The sequence below is a fragment of the Apis laboriosa genome, unplaced genomic scaffold (assembly GCF_014066325.1).
Source record: "Apis laboriosa isolate Shangri-la unplaced genomic scaffold, ASM1406632v1 scaffold49_cov149, whole genome shotgun sequence".
Classification (NCBI taxonomy): domain Eukaryota; kingdom Metazoa; phylum Arthropoda; class Insecta; order Hymenoptera; family Apidae; genus Apis; species Apis laboriosa.
The window spans coordinates 2,893,123-2,909,016 of NW_025223500.1; the positions used below are offsets into that span (position 1 = coordinate 2,893,123).

The window sequence follows — 15,894 nt, forward strand, 5'->3', positions numbered from 1 at the left end:
AAATCCTAAAAACCATTGCAATCATTTGTATCTTAATTATATATTATATATATATATATATATATATATATATATATATATTGAGGATCAATTATTTCTATATTATTATATTATATATGTATTAAGCATTTGCGTTTTTTCACCAGCCTCCCTTGCTTCGCGATCAATCGCTATATTAATTAAGAATAAAAATAAACGAAAGAAAAGTGAAGATGCGCGCGCAGCATCATCACTCTTATGACTGCCGAAATCGCGCAAGGTGTTTAGTGTTTATTGACGATTCGTCGAAACGTAGATAATTTGATTACGTTCTTTTAAATACGAATTCAAATATGCAAAAATGAGAAAAAGTTTAAAAAAAAAAAATCACATTACATTCTTTTTTCACAGCAACGCAAAACGAAAATTCGAAAAAAACGAAAAAGAAAAAAAGAGTAACTACGTTTCTTCCTATCTTCTTTTCTAGTCTTGTCTTTCACCTCTGTGTGGTGCTGATTTAAGAACTGAGAGCATTCTTAGTTGCAAAACTATAATTTTATATACTAAACACAAGAGAAAAACGAGAAAGAAATAGAAACAAAAATTTTTTTTTGCTACAAAAAGAATATTAAAATGAAAGAAATGAACAATACTTATGCTAGAAGTTTCACGTATGGCGGTAGTGTGAAACAAATGGAACAAGAAACAGCAAAGAAAATGAAACGAATCGAAAATTCGATTTAATATATATAGGTAAAGCAATATAGAACTTCGAATTTCGCGGAATAGCATTCTATATAAGATATTTGGAGAAAAAATAAATAAAATGTTGTGTAAAGAAACGAGGTCCGATATTTCGTGGGGATGCAGTAAACGATTTAAAAAGAATTGCGAAAATGAAAAGAAAAAATGTATAAAATAATTCTTTAAACATGAAAATTTTACGTCCAAAAACAAAAAAGAAAAAATGAAGACAAATTCGTATTATTCTGTATTATTTAAGTCTGGCTACCTGATCAAAGTCTCTGCCCCCACAATTTATAGGATTTAGTAGTTTTAAAAAAGTACGGATTACTAAATACTCTGAAGACTACACAAATAAAGCTTATCAATGATTGTATTTTGAGTGATGATTTATTATTTGTACTCTCGAATTGTCAGCTTTTAATGTTACATGTAAAAACAAAAAAAAAAAAAAAAAGAAATGAATGAAAAAATATCCGTCGAAGAGAAAAATTTTCTCGAAGCAGCGTTGTATTACTTTTCGTACGTTTCGATTGGCAAGGTATTTTGTAAATGTGCGACTTGTCAAACCGTCTGTTACTTTTTGTCTATTGCTTGGACAGTAACTGCATAACTCAAATGTTCTCAATAATCGTTAAGATACAAAAAGCGGCGGATTAATGGCCTGCGATCGTTTAGTCTTTAGGAGGTACATTAACTTTTTACTATGTTTGTACATTGACCTATGAACGCTCAAGAATTTCGTCATTATAAATTCTAATACTTCTTTTGTTCTTATTCTTTTCTTTTTTATTGATTTTTTTTTTCTGTACATAGTAAAAACGTTATCTTATTGTCTAATCTGTTATTACGGACATATCGAATATGTCTTCCTTTCTATTGCTTCTCTATCAATGAATTCACCGTTGTTTCCTCTTCCTCTTCGATATTTCGCGAAAGAAAAAAAAAAAAAAAAAGTTACACGAGTTTTAGAGTTTTACATGAGTTCAGGTACGATTTATCACGGCATCTCACGTTTCGCGTCTATCTGGTACGTAATGTAACGTAGCACAAAAAAAATTGAAACGGGGACCAGTTTAACGGGTCGAAAGATAAGCGCTATATTTAGAAACTCGGCGTAAAACTTTCAACTTATGCAAGATACGATTGTCGATTAACTTAACCTACGCGAATTTCATTCGTGTTATCATTTTGTACGGATTTAATTTATAGTTATGTAAAAATATTATAAAATTTGGTCATGGTTACAATTGTTAACCGTGTTTTTAAAATGTATCTTCATTTTGTTGAAATATTCTTTCTCTTATTTCTAATTCAATGCTTAGAAATTGTTATAACCTATTAGTCCTATTTTCTTATGTTTCATTCGATATTTGTCCTTGTAATGAAAATTAATCGTATCGTAAAGAACGGATGTTAATTTTGTTTTTTCAATTCGACAAGACATTTTTTAAAGTGTTTTGAGCAAAACGGGTATAGTGTTGGATGGTCGCAGGTACGACATGCCGCTGCAAGATGCGAACAGCATCGCAAGCTTTCACGACAACAGGATGCCCATAACTCAGGACCAGCTGCAGCACAATTGTAGCAATAGCAATCACCTGGAAAGAGACAAGAAGAAATATTGATAATCAAAAATGAAATTCGCAAACGTTTATTTTTAATCAATATTCTATTCGATTCGATTACACAAAACAATAGATGAATCATTGTAAAAATTGAATATAAAAAATTATATGAATCAGTAACAATGTTAACAAATTGATACTTTTTTCAGGTTTTAATGATATTTCTTTAAATTTTTGTTTTAAATGAAAAACTTGCATTTAGATAATTTAGATAGAATTTAATTCTTTGGTCCTGATTTTTTAATTTATTAAAAGTCTTTTATTTTATATTTATGATATTATATAAAATATCTTTCAATAATTATTGATTAGCTTTATTGCTATTTTATTTTAAATTATAAATATAAATATATTTTTATTAGAAGTGATTTCTCTACACCACATATTTTATTTTTTCCATTTGCTCCGTCTTCTCGATAACGGATTGCAATTCCATTACTAAAGCAACGTGCTTGCATCATAAGATATTCGACTCCTTATGTTAAATAACCATAACGAAAAGGGGAAAGAAGAGGAACACAGGTAAAACGTATCGTATATCGCACGTGTGTATTTTTTATACAGTAACTGAACTAAAAACAAGACAAGTCGCTATTTTCTTAAACATTACGATCACGAAATATATATATATATATATTTGTCATTCATTTTTTTTTAATTGATACAATTGATACAATTTTTTCTTACATTCAATTTTTATAATCTATATTTTTTTAAAGTGAACATTTTTTTAATTGATATAAAAAAATATGGATTATGAAAAAAGAGGTAAGAAATTAATACATTGTTGAAGAATTCAAACAGATCAATGATTGCATTCTGTATATGATAATTAGATGGTTCGATAAACCACACATGTCTTGTATATAGTTCACTTGCTAAATCGTAGTTTCTTGATCGTTGAATAGTGAAAGGAAGAGATGTAAGATGGAATACACAAGCACTGCGTTGATTATTATAAATTATTCTCTTGGAAAAAATTGCAATACGTGTAATAAAAATAAATGTTTAATTTTCTGCTTTCAAATTGCTTAAGAATTTTATAATAATAAATTTTTCTTATTCTAGAAATAATTAATTATTTTAAATTATAAATTATAGATTAAATTATAAATAAATTTACGTAAATTAAAATTGATTTTCCATGATCATTATATCGATTATATCGGATATTTTCTATTATCTCTTAGAGATAAGGTTTAATTAAGTAAAATATAATTGATAACTTATTTAAACGATTCAATTATCATCATATAAATTTATTTTCGAAAAAATTCTAATTTTTACGAAAAAAAAACTATTTTTTTTTAAAATCAATATTTTTTAATTTTATTTTATTTTATATTTTATATTTTATTATATTTTTTAAAGTTGATTCCAAATTAAATTTTGATGATAATTTCCATAAATTGTAAATAATTTTTAATATAAAAATTTAAGAAATAGAAGTAAAGCGACTTTATAATGATACATGGTGAAAGTACATCTTCAGGCATCTATCCAATTCTTTCTCAAGGGGTTAATATTCCGATCTTTAAGGTAAAAATAGAAACTAAAGTTTCTATTTTTCAAAGAAAAATGACTTATAAAATGAATTATTACTTTCTATATGATTTAATGGAATTCAATGACGTACATTCAATTGGTAAACGAACATTCTGAAATTAATAATGATATGCAAACAATGTGAAGCTAGAAGTTGCTATAATATATATTTCGATTAATTTTAATAAAATCTTGTTGTTAGTGAAAGTGTGCTACTAGGCTAGTATCCAATTCTTTAATCGCGAAGGGTTAATATTACATTGTTTAAAATAATTAAAAATATAATTAATTGGTTAATGATATATTTTTACGAGAAAAAATTAAAGTAGCAACAATAATAAATCATTAATTAAAGATAAAAAATATTTTTAAGCAAAAGAAAAATGAATGATTTTTATTTTCTTTTTTTTTTCTTTTTTATTTTTTTTATAAATATACAATAGTACAATTGTAGTAATGATTAATTAAATATTTTCAAAAATATATATGTATAATGCAATATTTCATATTTTGCAGCATTATGCAATATATATGCATTGAATTATGCTTTACAACACTTCGTTTTTTCTATTTATTACTAGCCATTAAATTTTCCTTAATATTTTTTTAATTAAAGAATCATCAGAATTTATTTTTTTCATTAATCCGTATAAATTCCAATTATCTTGCTATTTATATTCATATTTTTCAAAGTAAAAACTGTTTCCCAATTGGCATTATTCCCGAGAAAATGATTTATTATATTACATATCAATACATTTAAACGTAAATTAAAAACATTTAAATCAAATATAATAAAATGCGAAAAATAATGTTTCGTTCAATTGAATGATAGATCTAATTCATACATTAATGCTCTCGTGTGATCGTGTGCATTTAACATGAGCAAACAATGTCTGGGAGTGGCTATGTCAAGGTTAGAATCTCTATTATACATCGCGGAAAGTCGTGTGTTTATTTGTAATATACAATTAAGATTATCTGACTGGAATGCAAAAATAATATTTTATTTTTTTTTTAATATATTAATTTTATATTCGTTTATTTATGTATTATTTTTATACATATATGCACATAAAGTTTTGAAATCCTTGTATGATTACCTTGAGGACAGTCGACGGATCGCCTGGCCTCAGCTCTTCTGCATTCGAGGCCTTCCTCGCCTTTTGGACAAGACGTGAAAGATTCTTCGATCGAATTTTCACCGAGTATTGCGTTAATCTGAAAGTCAATTGGACATCTTCATTGGATTTGAGAATACAAAGTATATAATATACGTTGTACTTTTTCACAATTTTCAAATATTGATTTTACGTAACACTGAAATTATAAAAAAATTGATAAGATGTAAATAAAAAATTAATTTTAATTTTGATAAATTTATATCACAATATTAAGATATGACATTCTTATAATTATTAGAACTTTAAAACATTAATTGTTTCAAATCATGTACATAGATATTCCTTGATTACAATTTTCGTTGCGCAACGAGAATTGTTGATATTTTTAACTTCGTTAACCTTTGCTTTTATATATGCATATTTTAACGTACATTCATGTAAAGAATTAAACTTAATCTAAAAAAGGAATAAAAATTATCGAATTCGAATTTTTTTATTTCAAAATTTTTGCTTATGAAAAAAACAAAGAAGAAAAAATCATTATAAAATCATTATAATTATAATTATATTCGCTCAAACAAACATCGCATCTGTTATGTGAAAATTTACTATTTTTCAAAAGAGAAAATTTTCTTTTCCAATATTTTTTACAATATCCTATATTTTCAACAATATTGAAAAAGATATGTAATTTTTGAAACTTACTCGTTTGAATGCCCCGGGTTTTGAAAACATTTTTACTAATTTCGCTAACGCGTTTTCTTCCGTAACACTAGTGACATTTTCCTCGCAACAATGATGGTTTATCATCAGAAACGAATAACAAAGAAATAAAAATGTACCGCGAGAATGCATCACGCTGTCGTGGAAACACGCGCGACGAAAAAAGCTCACAACTCGTCCTGGATAATTTGAAATTGTGACTGGCGGTCAGGTAAAAAGAAGCACACCGATAGTTTGACTTCTCCATCTACCTTCTGGAGGGGATATCCTACATTACGACATGGCATAGAATAGAGCCATTCGAAGTATGATCACTAAAGCTCACATTTAAATTATTTCGTGCAAAATAATTTAATGATTATAATATAATAATTCTATTTTACAATCATTAAATTTATTTTGTATTACGTAGTATTACGTAGTATTTGTATATTTTTCGAATCGTTATACAATGTTAATATATTCATGGAAGATCAATTTTAGAATAAAAAAATTAATATGCAAAAATATTGATTAAAATTTATTTATTAAATTATAAACAATTGAAGTTTATAAATATTAGATAAAGATAGAAATAAATATCTTTTTATTAAATCTAATTTCGTTTTCCACAAACGTCAATTTTTTCTAATAAAAAAATTTATTAAGATTATAAAATTTATTAATACCAATTATACTTATTTTTTTTAGATTCTCCAAAGATATCCATGATTATATTATTTTAAGAATATATTAACAGTTTGCATATCGCGTTGCATGCAATATTTTAAAAAAATATATGAATGATTTGTATTATTTTAATTATTATATTATATTTGAACTTCTTTTGCTACTTTTTTTTAAATTACACTTAGATTATTTTATTATGTATTACTCAATCAAATTAAATTATTTTTTTACTTTATCAAAATTTCTTTTAAGACTTTTTAAATTTTTAAATTATAATTAAGAATTACATTCGATTTAACTAATCAATAATAACTAATAAAAAATGTACATCAACAAATACAAAAAGATTTACCAATTGAATGATTAAATTTGCAATTTTGAAAAAAAAAAAAGAAATTTCTATTCTAAAAAATTCAATCATAGATGAAAGATAGAATAATATAAACTTATCGTCTTATAGATTTTCTATATTTTGAATTATTAACTATGCAAAAAATCAAAAATTTTTATTTACGATTTAAAATAGAATTTAAAAATTATATTCAATCTAATGAAGAAAAATTGATACAATTAATTGAAGTAAAAAAAAATCTTGTTAAATTTCAAATATATTTAAAATTTTCTCTAATAAATGCTTTCCTATATAGATATATATATAATAAGATATGTATATATCTTACATATCTCACAAAAAACGAGTAAAATAAAATAAGATAAAAATTATATGATTTATAAGGGAAAAATATTCGCGTCATATTTTATATTAAAATATATTAAAATATACTCTACTTTGCAAAATTATCATCTTAAAGATAGATTGTAAAGTAATATATATATTTTTTACATTAAGATACATCATAGTTTTGAAAGAGAAATGTATGTTCAAATAATATTCCCTATCTCATTTGTAGTTACATACTAAAAACAAATATAAATAAGAAAAGCAATGATTGAACAAAAAAAAATTGATCGTTAACGCCATCTCTTTAATTTTAAAGATATTTTTTGAAAGACAAGATAAGATAGAATAATAAATTAAAAATTAACATCATTTTTTGAGCATTCTTAAATAACAAAAATATTTTTTTCAAAGATATCAAAAAATGATTCTCTAATTATTATTTATTAATTTATAATTCTAATTTATGCTGCTTTGAAATTTTGATATAATATGATATAATATTTAAATTTCAAGAAGATAATTAATCTTATTTATCATATATAATGCGAATACTTAAATCATAATAAAAAAAAATCACAATATTTAATTTAACTACTAATATACTATAATATATTTTTCGGATGTTAATTCTACCAAAAAATATAGGTTTATAAGATCATATAAACCTATATATTCTATCATATATTTTCTTTATAATGTCATATTAAATTTTAATTTTACTATCATTATTAATATTGTAATTTTATTTTATATTGAACTGATAACTTGATATCAAAACTTTTCATAATTTCTAATTAAACAAATTTTTTGAAATTTTTTCCCTAAATACTAGAATTTTTCTTTTTAAAAGTTGTCAAATTTAAATCTAACCTTCAGTTTTTAATTTTTATAAATTTAAAATTCTCCAAAATATTTAGAAAAAAATGAAAAAAGATTAGAGTTAGTAATAATCATATTTTGATTATCATAATTAAGATGATTTTAGAAATAAATAGCATAATAAAAAAGTTATATTTAGATATTAAATTTTGAAGAAATTGTAATCCTTATTAAAACAGATATATAACCTGAAGCTGGAGAACTTTGATCATCAATATTTCTTGGACCACTTAGGTTGCAGGAAAATGTGAAATATTATTCATAGTAAAAGAATATTTCCGCAATTGATCCGAACAATTCTTAGAAGTTCCTTATTGATTATACCATTGAAATGAGTTCTAAACATTTGACTATCGGTAAGATTATATTACTAAAACTTAATATTGATATAATTAAAAAATAATTCTTTTTATTTTATTATTTTCTAGGATCAGTTGCTCCACCCATTGTACCTGGAAAAATACGTTTGTATAGTATGCGATTTTGTCCATATGCCCAAAGAATTCATTTAGTACTTGATGCGAAACATATACCGTAAGTGAATTAACATTTTAAAATTATAATTTAATTTTTTATATTTTAAGAACACATTTTATTTAATTTAAATAGGACACTCATCTATTTTATTTTTTTTATTTTTATTCGTAAATTATTTTAAAATCTCACGAGTAAATGCAGTTTTTTTTTTATTATAGTCACGATGTTGTTTATGTAAATTTGACTCATAAACCTGATTGGCTACTAGAAAAAAGTCCTTTGGGTAAAGTTCCATGTATAGAATTAGAAGGAGGAGAAATATTATATGAAAGTCTTGTAATTGCTGAATATTTGGACGATACATATCCACAAAACAAACTATATCCTAATGATCCTCTAGCTAAAGCTAAGGATAAATTATTAATTGGTAGATTTAATTCTGTTATAAATACTATGTATAAGGTATTTGTTTTTCATACATAAAATTTATTTATAAAATACAAACATAATATATTAGAATTAAAATATAAATATTTATTTTTCAGTTGTTTATTAATACATCTATAGATCAAGATATATTTGATGAAGCTTTATCAGAATTGGAACTTTTTGAAAGAGAACTTGCATCAAGAGGTACACCATTCTTTCATGGTAATTCTCCTGGCATGTTAGACTTTATGATATGGCCATGGTGGGAAAGATCCAATACAATTAAAATGCTACGTGGAGATCAATTTACTATACCACATGATAGATTTAAAAGACTGGTAAAATATTTAGTAAACGTGTAGTATGAACTTGTTCTGCACAAACTATATTAGAATATATAAATATTAAATTTCTAATCTTTTATTTAAAATTACAGTTGGAATGGAGATCTGCCATGAAAGAAAATCCTGCTATTAGATCTAATTATCTTGATACTGAAATACATGCTAAATACATGCAAAGTCGTCGTGCTGGAACTCCACAATATGACTTGATTACTGATTAATAAATTTTAACTTACCCTTCATATGTTCATAAATTAAAATATAACATAATGCTTCAATAACTTAACTGTTCTCAGTTAAATACTGTAAATTTGTTGTAAAAACAAATAATGTAATATAAATAATTTAAAATTTTTTTTTTACTACTTATATAATAAGATAATTATATTTTATATTATGAAATTAATTCGTTTATGCAATGTAAATAAAACATATTGCCATATCAGTCTTATTAAAAAATTATGTTGTTATCTTATGCTTATACTTATATTTGATTATGAATTAAAAAAATTTTGAACATATAATATTAATAAAAAAAAATTAATATATTGCTGTAAAGTAAATTATTTTTTTGATTTATAAGAAAATATATGTTTCAAATGTTAGCAATTGATAATGTAATACAAAATAGCAATGTATAAAAAATTTTTCATATTAATATAAAATTCAGATTATATAGAAAATAATATTTTTCAAATAATAAAATTACAAAAAATATAAATATAATATAATATAAAAATCTTATATTGTTCCATAAAACATTAAATATAATCCATAAAGCAGAAAACATGCAAAAATTATGCTTGCTGCTATCATGAATGATTTTGTATTCTGTTTTCTTAATTTTTTTAATTTTTCTTCGTTCTTTTTAAGTACCTCTTTAATTTCTTCTAATTGTGTTTCCAACTCTTCACGAGTTTCCATTGTGAGTAATTTTGTCTTAAGTTTTTTTGTCAGCATATCTAATTTATACATAGATTCATTTAATGTATCTTCTACTTTTTGTATCTAATATATGAAAAAATTAATTTATATTTAATAATTATAAATACAGGTTAAGATAAGATAATTTTATTAATTGAAATAAAAATATATAAAAGTTTATTATTCATACAAGTACCTTTGTCATGATTGATTCATTTTGTGTCATTTTGTATATTAATATATATGCTTTCTTGTTATATTAAACGTAATCTTCTAACATTTCAAATGAATGTCTAGTATTCTCGAATGTCAAGTAAATAAGAACATGTGTTCCTATCTTTGCTAAATACAAAATGGCGGTTCAAACCATAAGTTTATAGATATAAATAAGATAAATTATAAAGATAAATTTTCGTAATTTTTTTTTTTACTTAAAAATATTTGATTTTTAATAAAAAATAGAGTATAACGTTATTAAAATAAATATTAAAAAACTACATATATCATTTTTTAGAATATATAGAATACTACTATATTACTATTACAAATATTATTATAAATTATTTTTCTTATATCATATATTATTATACGAAGTATTAATATTCATAAGATATTTTGAAAAGTCAATTCTAAAGATCAAAACAAATATAAAAATTGTATACAAAAAAATCGCGTTTGATGCTTATTTATTAAAATTATAATAATTAATATTAACAATTTTTGTTATGAATCATAAATTTTATCTCTATAATATCGAAGTTCATAAATTTTATCATAATCTTATATATAATTATAATTATCATGTATTATATATATATAAATTTTTTATAATAGATTTTATAATATAAAACTAAAACATTTCACAATTATATGTAAATGGCAAAGTATATCTATGTACATCTTATGAATAAATATAAATATCACAAAAATTTAAATTAGATTATAATTGATATACGAATAATATTATAAATTATTATTATTAGTATGAAATAAGATTATAAGGAATGTAAATTAAAAGTGCTAATGAATTATATAAGTACTACTTAAAAAATGATTTAATTTTTAGTGCATATTATATTATACATAGAACACAGGGTTTTTTGCAGTTTCACTCATCATCTCATACATACTGTATTTATAATAGTTTATTTCTGTTAACTTAAATAAAATTACTTTCTCACTTATTTCTTCTTTCACATATAGATAAAATTAAATCTGCAACATATAAAATAAAATAATTTTAAAAAATGATTAGATATAAATTCAATTAAAAATTTACTATATAATAATTACCTGCAAAGAGATTGGGGTAGAGAGGAAATAATAGGTCCATATCCTTGTGAATTATCATACAATTCAAATAATGGTGCAGCTACTAATTTATAATTTTTTGGTACTGCAAATAGAGCTAAAAAATATAAAAATAATTATATTATAATATTGGATTTTGTTACATTTCAATATGGGAATATATTTTTTATTTTATGGTATATATTTTTAATCATGAATAATAATTATAAATAAAAGATATATTACCTTTCTCTTGCAGTTGCACAAGAAACAACCTTTTATGTTCCTTTGGTTTGGTAATATGTGGTGGTACATAAGGATACTGAGGTGGTTCAAAATTAGGTCTCCACCAATTTCCAATGGTATCTTCTATTACCCATTCCTGTTTAACACCATCTTGACGCCCAAAGGTCTGAAAATTATTTTAATATTATAGTATCAGTTATTTTTCTTTTTCTTTCTCTCTTTCCCAATTCTACTATACTGTGTATACATCAAAATACAATCTTCTTCGTTCAGTTCACTAAGAACATGGTTACATAATTTTGACATATGTACATTGTTTACATTATTTAAGATGGGTATATAATTTTATTCGGGTAACAATTTAACTTGATCAATGATTACCTACTATGTTCCTTCTATATAATGTATATAGATTAAAAGTATTTATAGAAATACTTCCGATTTTTTTTACTTACAGATACCTAATTAAATGAAACAGCTGTTGTACATACGTTTATCATTTTAATCAAAAATTTGACAAATTAGTAAATATAAAATCTAAAAAACTGCCTATTTGTTATATGAAGAAAAATCATAATCCTAAATATTTTAAGTACTTTTTATCTTTTCAATGAATTACAACAAAAAATTGATAATGATATATAAAATACAATCTTCTTATCATAGTATTACAATCTTCATGTCTTGCCTCTTCTATTTCTGAATAACATATAGCGAGTGACACAAGAACAATGTTCTTAGCTAACCATGATTTGTATAACGTAAAAAATTATAATTTCATAACTATAAACATTGAAATGTCCGGGCATGCAGCACACTAAAAATATAAATACTAATATAATTAATTTAATAAAATTCCCTATTTTGAGCTACAGGCCCGGTTACATAAGTTCTACAAATATCTGTAGGAATAATACAATTGATCCTTAAACAGTGTTATAATCTAACATATCAAAGTGCCACTCCTAGCTACCATATAAGGTAGCATAAGGCTTCGTGCTAACTGTTACCTCTGTAAGGAGCCGTTTCAGGCCCTCTACCTCGTCTTCTCCTGCATTTAGTTCTCCACCAGGTCTAAAAAATAATAAATAAAAATATATAAATATTTTTATATTTTTTAATAAATTTTTTATAATCAAGTTTAGAGATATGAGAAAACTAAAAATTAATTAAATAAAATAAAATTTAAATAAATTTTTATTTAAATAAAAATTAAATAAAATCCCATGATATCTAATAATCTAATGATTAATTTAATAATTCTAATAATTTTCTCATTGCATAAATTTTGAATTCATCCTTTGAGTTTTCACATATACTTAATTGATATCACAATAATACTTACAATTTGAAGAAAGTTGTTCCCAATTGGAGCAGGAGAACATGTGGTAATCCATGTTCATGTACCAATAAAACCCCTTCAACACTGCGACGCATTCCAATTTTATCGAATTCATCTCGCATACGCTGAAACCTTGCTGGTACAGATGGATCTTTCTCGAAGAGTGGCTCTTTTGTTCCAAATGTATAGTTTGTCAAAGGATATCTATGATAAATGAGTTTTATTTTTGTGTTAGGTTCTTACTTTTTATGCAATCCTTCAGTAACTAAATCCAGTCTCTTCAACATCACTTTCACAAATATTACAATATATAATGATAAAGATTATACAGGTACTCACAATGCACTAGATAGTCTGAACATATAATTTTGTCCCCAGCAAACCTTATATTAATTTTCACATTTTTATATAATGACAAGACAAAAAATATTATTTTGTGCTCATGCAAGCAAGAGGAATAACATACAAAGATTCTTTTATAATATGAAAATAATCATTTTATAACTGATATTTTTTTATATTTAAAAATGTATATACATTGAATAAAAAAAATGTATATATATATATATATATATATATATATATATATTTATATATATACACACATGTATAATAAAATTGTAAATAAGTGCTAGAATTGATAATTTTGTATGATTTACAAATACAATGTTATTTAATAATATTTATCAATTTATCAAGTAACAAGTTAAATTTTTGTTTGAAAACTAAATTTCTACATAAAAATCTCATATGTAATAATCACTTACATATAAAATACAAAATATTAAATATAAATGTTTTGTATAAATCATTATATTACTTATAATATTACATGTTTACATTAATTATAAGTAATCAAATGTATTATATTATTTGTTTAGAAATATATAGTACATGTATTTATCTTTTTTAAAAAATTTTTTTTATGTAATATATTGTGACATATGCATTGACATATTGTAATTTATAAATTATATATGAATAAATCACAACAATTTTTGTACCAAATAAATATGTTGTAATAATTTTTAATAATATCTTTAAACACTATATAACTATAAACTTGCCAAATATCAAAATATAAATAAGTAATTAAGATACTTATACCTATACAATTAATTCTTTACATTATATAATCTGAGTTTATTATTCACTTATAAATGATATCTTGTAAACAAATATATTTATATAATAAATATGTTACATTCTTCAGTATGTTGTTTCATTTTTAAAACATTATTAATGTCGCAGTAAATAAAAGATATAAATCTCAAATGTAATATTCTATTAAAATTTCGTTTTATAAAAGATTATTTAAAATATTCACAATATCTGTGCACATTATGTGATTTCTTAAAAGTATAACAAATAAATACAATTATGAATTATTTATAACAAATACATTTATGATAATTTGGATATAAAAAAAATGTTATTTTGCAAAATTTATCTTACATAAAAATTCATTTTACTAATAAAAAAAATATAAACATTTGTAATTTTATCTATTAAGAGATATATAATCTTAGATTATAATTTTTAAAATTGTTTGCTTTATATATTTTTTTTCTATACATAATATCAAAATAATTAGTATATGAAAAACAATAAACTATGACAATATATTTATTTCTTCAAATATATACGCATTATAAATTAAGAGTCACATTATTATTGTGACTAAAAAATAACAAAACATATTTTCATACGCAAACATACATTCAATGTATAAAAGAGGCCAATGTACATTATATACGATGGCTATAATTTTGGTAAGTATAAATATAATTTAATGGAAATTAAATGTCTTTAACTTCTTTATAATCAGAAGCTTATATTTTGTGCAAATAAAGCACGAAAGACATCATTTTATTCTATATTTGGGAATTTTAAGCAAAAAATCATATATTTAATTCATTTTTAATTCAATGATATATATATAATGAATTATGAGAAAATAATTTATAGAAAACATTTTATTACATGAAAATTTTCATGGCATTTTAAAATAATTGGTTATGTTATTATGTTTCAAAATAAATATAAGCAAAAATAAATTATTAAATCATTAATCAATAATGATTTTAATAATAATGATTTCAATGAAATATTGCTTAAAATTTCCATGTGTACTTAACGAAAAGATGAACAGCCGTCTCATGGTTGTACCATGTAAGATGCATTGAAAGGTGTTAGGAACATAATTTTAATTGCTAGCGTCTCTTAACCGGCCATAGTTGTTCTACAGGAGAGGCAGTCAAAACATTAACTCTAAAAAATAATGTAATTAAGTCACATATTGATTATCACTTACAAGTTAACTGTCCTGTTGATAGTTACAGACTGGTTCTGTACAACTTTCCCTTCAAACGAACTGTTACTGGCTCTTCTTGGCCATCCGCTTCCTTTAACTTGAGTTGTTGCCATCGCCATTTTTCTTTGTATTACACTCTACAAATCTTACGCACTAACGTCTGCCCGCGCAATCGGTTACTTACTACTTCGTGTTTTCTCGAATATCACGAATTGTTCACGAGCCAAAGAAGTGTTGCCAAATTAAAAAACCTGCTTTCATACTTTTTCATATTCTTTATATCAAAAATATAATTATAATAGAGATATTAAATATATTAAATAGATATAATTTTTTTGTATATATTTTATAAAAAAATATGATATAAAAAATTTTTTATAATGTAATATATTTTACAATCAATATTACATATTTATTTTTATTAATATTGAATATTAAAAATAAAATTTTTTAAAATAAAATTTAGATTTTTTAATTTATTTAACATTAAATAATTTATTTTTAATTTATTGTATTTTAATTATTATTATATAAATATAAAAATGACAAGATAAT

General features: G+C 22.9%; 3 protein-coding genes across 4 annotated transcripts; 1 reads left to right on the plus strand and 2 right to left on the minus strand.

The window, feature by feature from the left end:
- Window positions 1-1,489: 1,489 nt before the first annotated feature.
- LOC122716861 lies at window positions 1,490-10,518 on the minus strand. Of its 2 annotated transcripts, XM_043940313.1 has the most exons (4): window positions 10,344-10,518; window positions 10,100-10,231; window positions 5,000-5,117; window positions 1,490-2,324 (listed from the first exon to the last, which is right to left on the minus strand). In XM_043940313.1, the coding sequence occupies exons 1-4, from the start codon at window positions 10,371-10,373 to the stop codon at window positions 2,140-2,142; spliced, it is 465 nt and encodes a 154-aa protein (XP_043796248.1). In that variant the 5' UTR covers window positions 10,374-10,518; the 3' UTR covers window positions 1,490-2,139. The 2 variants fall into 2 exon arrangements, with proteins under 2 accessions (XP_043796248.1, XP_043796249.1); XM_043940314.1 differs by lacking the exons at window positions 10,100-10,231; window positions 10,344-10,518 and adding an exon at window positions 5,726-5,992.
- On the plus strand, window positions 8,018-9,648 carry LOC122716860 (pyrimidodiazepine synthase-like). The gene is made up of 5 exons (XM_043940312.1): window positions 8,018-8,329; window positions 8,402-8,507; window positions 8,669-8,912; window positions 8,996-9,217; window positions 9,316-9,648. The coding sequence occupies exons 1-5, from the start codon at window positions 8,305-8,307 to the stop codon at window positions 9,442-9,444; spliced, it is 726 nt and encodes a 241-aa protein (XP_043796247.1). The 5' UTR covers window positions 8,018-8,304; the 3' UTR covers window positions 9,445-9,648.
- Window positions 10,519-11,129: 611 nt separating the features above from the next.
- LOC122716805 (cleavage and polyadenylation specificity factor subunit 5) lies at window positions 11,130-15,504 on the minus strand. The gene is made up of 6 exons (XM_043940217.1): window positions 15,340-15,504; window positions 13,029-13,229; window positions 12,694-12,757; window positions 11,684-11,849; window positions 11,441-11,555; window positions 11,130-11,362 (listed from the first exon to the last, which is right to left on the minus strand). Exons 1-6 carry the CDS (start codon window positions 15,456-15,458, stop codon window positions 11,341-11,343), a joined length of 687 nt encoding a protein of 228 aa, XP_043796152.1. The 5' UTR covers window positions 15,459-15,504; the 3' UTR covers window positions 11,130-11,340.
- Between the last annotated feature and the right edge of the window lie 390 nt (window positions 15,505-15,894).